The sequence below is a fragment of the Mesoplodon densirostris genome, chromosome 2, assembly GCF_025265405.1.
Source record: "Mesoplodon densirostris isolate mMesDen1 chromosome 2, mMesDen1 primary haplotype, whole genome shotgun sequence".
Lineage (NCBI taxonomy): Eukaryota > Metazoa > Chordata > Mammalia > Artiodactyla > Ziphiidae > Mesoplodon > Mesoplodon densirostris.
In genome coordinates this window covers 143,962,807-143,968,806 of record NC_082662.1, presented here as the reverse complement: position 1 = coordinate 143,968,806, position 6,000 = coordinate 143,962,807, and the positions used below count along the sequence as shown (strand labels likewise).

Below are 6,000 nucleotides of genomic sequence, written 5' to 3'. Positions count from 1 at the left end.
AAAAAAAAACACTGCAAAAGCAAACCAGGCTCATTGCAGATTATACTGAAATGGACCAGAAAGATAAATGCAGCAATTTTCTTGTCCCACAGCCCTCCCCTCCCCAAATCCTCCATCACCCCACAACCCGCTCCTGCCCCAGTGAGCCCAAGTTCTTGCCGTCCTGATGATCTGCAATTCTCTGCATGACTCTGCCTCTTGGGTTTGTTTAATTAGAAATAGGATGGGAAGTGCTTCCCATGCACTGGCATGTTAATTGCTTATCACAGAAGGAGAAGGGGTGACAACATTTGGTGATGGAAATTTCCACTCTCCATCTCCAGGTTTTCCTCCATTTTCCTCTCCCGCCCTCTCCTTGTCTCTTCTTGCCTCTCGTGTCAGCCTCTCCTGCTCTTTGTCCCTCTTCTCCAGATCTCCAGGCCCTTTGGGGAGCAGGCCCAGAGGCACCTGGCAGGTCAGAATTCAAACCTAAAGGGAAAAGCTGTGCTCTCTCGCACCACGTTCCTCTCTCTCTCCTCCCTCCTCTCCCATTCCAGCCCCTCTTTCTGTCACCCTCAGGCTTTGAAGAGATTCAGAGCAGAGAGCTCTTTCATTATACTCAGTATTCAAAGGATTCTTTTTCTTTTGTTTCCTTCCCCTCCCCTTATTATTGTTCTTCTTATTTATTTTTATTTTTTACAAAACAGGAGAAAAGAATGAATTGGGTTGGGGGGAGGTGACACATTTCTCCACAAAGGTACAAAATTGCCTATAGAAAGTCAGCCTCAGAGTGCAGACCGGAAAGGTGCCGAGAAGAGGGTTCCTGGGCATCCCCCTCCCACATGTCCTTCTGCTCCAACGGGGGCCCCACTTTGGGAGCAGTCCCCCGAGGTGGGGAGGAGAGGCCTCCTTCAGCTCTTGCCCAGAAGGGGAAAGAGCAAGCAACTGAGACTGTACAGAGACAGAGAAGAGGAGGGGGCGCATCCTGTGGGCCAAGGGCCTGAGGACACAGGCAGGGGACATCCAGGCCCAGGAGCCTCTGGGCACACAGACAACTGGGGAGGTGGGCAGCTTTAGCCAGAGTCCTTCCTGTTCCTTGGAGATGCTCTTCAGAATGGCATCGGAGGAGCCCCCAGAAGGTGAGGGCAGTTTCTGGAGGCTGCAGGAGCACCCCCTAGGGCCACAAAGCTGGCTGTCTTGGTCCAGCTGCCAGGCCTCAAGCACGTGGATCCATGTTACCTTCCTGGCAGGGAACCTGGCCCAGATTGCTTCCCTTTTGGTAAAAAGTAGTCCTAGTTATTTCTCTACTGCTGAGAACAGGCTGAGCTTCAGGAGTTTTGTGACAATGGTGGTGACAGTGTCTCCCCTTCTGAGGACCTGGGCAGCTTCCTCCCCGGATTCCAATGCAGGACAAGGGGTGCAGATACCACCCGGGCTGAGGGGGTGCTCCTGCCCCAGAAAGCCCAGGCTGGAAGGAGAGGCCGCCCAGCCACTCCCTGCCTGGGCTGGCCAGTGCCAAGGTGGGCTGCCAGCCCGGCTGCCAGCAGGAGGATGGTGAGAGCCAGGATGGCTATGAGCCCAGGATGGTCCCCTAAGGCTCTGTGACAAGGAGTGGCCTCTTTCGTCCTGGCCCATACACATGCCAACTGGGTGTGGGCATCAGCAAAGGCCACTTGCAGGCAGGCCCAGTACTCCGTGGCCTGAAGGAGGCGGGTGATGTTGTAGCTGTGGGTACCCCGTGGCAGGCGGGCCAGAGCAGTGGCCCTGTGGCCCTGGAGGGCGGAGGCACTGGACCAGGTGAGGTTGGTGGAGACCGTGTTGGGTGGGGAGACCCAAGACAGCAGGATGTGATAGGGGTGAGTCTCCTGCACCTGGAGTTCCAGACCCCATCCCTTGCCTCTGCCTGGCTGCAGGGGAGCCCGGCCAACAACCACACTAACCGTCTTAGTGTCAGCCCCTACCAGGTTCTGGGCCACACAGGTGTACAGCCCTGCCTCTTCCGCCGTCACCCTCCGCAGCTCCAGGGTCCCCTCAGGGTACACCCGGTACTTCCTGCCTGCCCGGGCAGCCGTCAGTCGAACCCCAGCTGGAGTGACCCAGTAGATCTCAGGTTCTGGTTCAGCCAGCGCCCGGCAGTGCAGCACCAGGCTCTCTCCACTGGCCACCTGGAGGCTGGGGGGGAAGCTGCGGGGGGAGATGAGGGGCAGGCAGTGGTCCGTCATCTCCCGGAAGGGCACCTCCCGCACTGGGCGGCGCTGGAGGTCTGGTGGCTCGGCGCACAGGGTGGACTGAGGCTCGATGAAGCGGACATGGGTGCCCGTGGCATTGGCCCAGCGGATGACACAGTCACAGCGGATGGGGTTGCCATGGAGACCCACCTCCTGCAGGTTGGGCAGGGACTCCACCGTCTGCTGGTGCAAGGCACTGAGAGCATTGTTGTTGAGCATGAGGGTCTCCATCTGGGGCAGGTGATGGAAGGCGCGGGGGTGGATGAAGGACAGCCGGGGGTTGTTGGTGATGTCCAGCTTGGTCAGCTCAGGGAGGTTGACCAGGGCAAACTTGTCAATGGAAACCAGTTCCTCCATGTTGTTCAGCCCCAGCTCCTTGAGGTGCAACATGTTGGCAAAGTCCCCGGGCCCCACCCGCTGGAGCGGGTTCTTGTTCAGGTCTAGGAACTTGAGCCCAGGCACCTGCTCCAGCGCCCGCCGGGGTACCCGGGCCAGCAGGTTGTCATAGAAGGAGAGGCTCTCCAGGCTTTGAAGCCCCTCCAGGGCGTAGTCAGAGATCTCGCGCAGGTTCATGCCTGCGAGCACCAGGCTGCGCAGGTTGGCCAGGGGCCGGAAGTTCATGTCCAAGATGGCGTCCACTTTGTTGCCGCCGATCATGAGGATCTCCAGGCTGGGCAGCATCTCGAACCAGCGGCTGTCCACGGCCCTCAGCAGGTTGGAGTTGAGGTGCAGCCGCAGCAGGTTGCTGAGGCCGGCGAAGGCCCTTGGGGCGATGCGGTAGAGCTGGTTGTGGTTGAGATAGAGTTCCTGAAGGCTGGCCAGCCCTGCAAAGCTGTGGTCCTCCAGCCGGGTCAGCTGGTTCTCCTCCAGGTGCAGGCTCAGCAGCTGGGGCAGGGCACGGAAATCACAGTCTCGGGTGTCTGAAAAGCTATTCTGGGACAGGTCCAGCTCTGTGAGATTGGCCAGGTAGCCGAGCTCACTCTGGTCCACGCGGACGATGCCGTTGCTCTGTAGCAGCAGGGTCTGCGTGCCTGCGGGCAGCGCCGGGGGCACGGCTGTCAGGAATAGGTCATTGCAGTCCACGGTGGTGGCCTCGCGGTAGGACGATAAGGGTGTATACCAGGGCCGGATCTGGCAGGCACACCGAGGGGGGCAGGGCACGTGCCAAGGTACCACGGGCACAGTGGCAGTGGCACCAGCCACCCAAGCTAGCAAGAGGGGGGCCACAAGCAGCCTCATGGTGGAGCTGCAGGGCAGGGGACCATCCACAAGACGAGTCTGGAGTCCTTGTGCTCTTAGCGGTTTGCAGGCTGAGGGTCAGCAGCCCTGCCAGGGCCCGGGGAACCACTCTCCCTGGGCAGTCATTCTATGCGGGGATGGGTGGACATCACTTCCTGCCCTCCCGGGTGCGGCTCTCCATCCTTGTCCACTGGCGCTCGGTCTGCTCACTCATTGCCGTGCCCCATCGGGGCAGCCCTGGAAGAAGAGGATGCAGAGTTAAGGAGGTTGCAGAGAAGCAGAATCTACTCCCTCCTCCTGTGTCTCCCCCGTTTGACTCAAGAGGTCAAAGGAGCTGAGGGGGGTGGACAAGATCAGAGCCAGGGCTCCTGGATTCTGTCCTACAGTCCTCAGGATTTGTTGTCCTTTTTTTAATCTGCTGGGGGAGTGACTGGGAGTCTTCAAGGAAGGCGCAAGAGATTGAGCCTTGGAAGCTTCCAGGATAACTCGCAGAAGGTGTGTGTGTGTGTGTGTGCGTGTGTGTGTGTGTGCGCGTGCATGTGAGGGGATGGCTGAAATTGTCATCTTCAGAGTCCTTCTGAGCCCAGAGAGATCTGGAGTAGATTCTCCAACCTTCCTTACATCTCTCCTCACTGAGTAAATGGGAAATAAAGCGACAGTTTTCAGACATCCCTCTGAGCAGTGTGGGTAGAGGGTGGTAGAAACAAATGCGGCTTCTAAATGCCAGGGTGCGCTCCCAGGACTTTGAAAGTTGAAAGGCAGTGGACCCTGACCCCACACCCAGACAGGCTGGGGGCGTGGGGTGGTCACCTGGGGTCTGCTTAGGCTCTCCTGGGATAGGGGACAGCTTTGGCTTTTGCCAACTTCCCTACCTGGAGGCAGGGGCTTTCCCTTCCCCTGTAGCCTAGCCGAACTGCCAGGAGGAGGTGGTGGGTTTAAGAAGCCTGGGTCTGAGCACCTCAGTCCTGACCATATGTGATCTGGCCTCAGCCAATTCTCCTGGCTTTTGCCATCCTATTGACTCACTGTGACCAACCTTTCAGGTCAGATTTACCCAACACCCCCCCCCAACCCCTGTCTCCCAGACAACTCCCAGTTGTTCTTCAAGACTCAACCTAAGGTCAGTCACCTCCTACAGAAAGCTGCTTCTAACCCTCCCCACCTCTGGGTGGCTAAGGGGCCTGCCTTGTGCTTTCACAGTACCCCATGCTTTCTTCTGTCACAGCCCTGATCACATCATGTTTCGGAAATGTCTCCCCAACTGGGGACCTGTCTCACTCATCATCATGCTTGTAGCCCAGGACAGGTGCCCAGTGAGGGTTGATCGTATAAATCAATCTCTATGGTCCCAGGGCCCCTTCCTCCAGGAGGTTGGGTCCCTACCCCCACTCCAGTCTAGAATCCAAGCCCCTGCTGTTCCTTCCTCCTGGGTATGAACAATCAATCTGGGTTCTCTAGAAGAACCCATGGCCAGGATGCTTCGCCCTAGACGAAAGTCCAGCCTTGGCCTAGAACCGAGATGGGCGAACCAAAGGGGGCCCCTGGGCCTGGTCTGACTCCTGAGTGGAGGTCTGACTGGGTAGTTTTCCAGCTGCAGACATCAGTGGAGTGCACAGTTATTGAATGCCTGCTATTTGCCAGGACCTTTCAAAGACTATGTCTTATTTCACTTAACCCTCATAAAGAGTCTACAAGATAAGCATTAATACCTCCAGTTTGCAGATGAAGAAACTGAGGTTTGGAAGAGGTTAAAGAATTTGGCTCAAGCCATACAGCTGGTAAATGTCAGGAGACACGAATTCAGAGGTTGTGCCGTTTACACTGTACTTCTCTGCCCCCAGATCTGGCCCGACCCTGCCCTGGATACCCTGAGCTGTACTGGCTGCTGAAGCAGCAGGCTGCGTGCCCATTCTTGTCCCCTGAGGAGATGACTCCTTATCAGGGAGCTGCAGGAAGCTGGGAGCTGTGTCTTCCACCACCTTCCAGGCAAGTGCCTCTCAGCTGGCCAGCGGGGCTCTTTGCCCACCTCATCCCACTTCCAGGATGCTGGGCCCGGGGAGGGGAGCAGTTGGAGGCCTCCCTTGAGCAAGGGAGCGGCATGCCTATTTACATTTGACTACTTCCCACCTTCCTCTGCAGCTATTTCGGAAGGTGGGAAAAACAACATGACTTAAAATGCACAGAGGTTTTGAGTGGAGGTGTGTGTACACTGACACATAAAACTCAGGGCAAACACACGTGCACACCCGCATCCACGTGCAGAGGGGAGCCTGGAGTACTCAGCCACCCAGGCCGGTGAGCGGTGGTCAGGAAGAGTGGTGGGGATTCTGCCGTGTGCTATGTGAGTGGAGAGGCAGCGGGGACAAGCTGAGCCCTGGGATGGCCCTGTCACGGAACTAGGGCTGTGGTCCTGCCACACGTGCACACCAGAGGCTCCTGTCTCCTGCCCAGGCCTCACCCAAGAAAGGTGAACCCACCAGCAAAGAGATCTTACTATTACCACTTCCTACCAGAGCACCCTGGGAAAAGTTCACTGCTCTGAGCATCTGTTCCT

At 57.5% G+C, this 6,000-nt stretch overlaps 1 protein-coding gene across 3 annotated transcripts in view; it reads right to left on the bottom strand.

The window, feature by feature from the left end:
* Positions 1-689: 689 nt before the first annotated feature.
* The window catches only part of LRRN2 (leucine rich repeat neuronal 2), a 64,001-nt gene continuing 58,690 nt past the window's right edge, over positions 690-6,000 (bottom strand). For all 3 annotated transcript variants that reach the window (XM_060088445.1, XM_060088444.1, XM_060088446.1), the window contains one exon: positions 690-3,683. In XM_060088445.1, the coding sequence (XP_059944428.1) occupies positions 1,308-3,446 (2,139 nt within the window). In that variant the 5' untranslated portion in view covers positions 3,447-3,683 and the 3' untranslated portion in view covers positions 690-1,307. The remainder of the gene's footprint in view (positions 3,684-6,000) is intronic.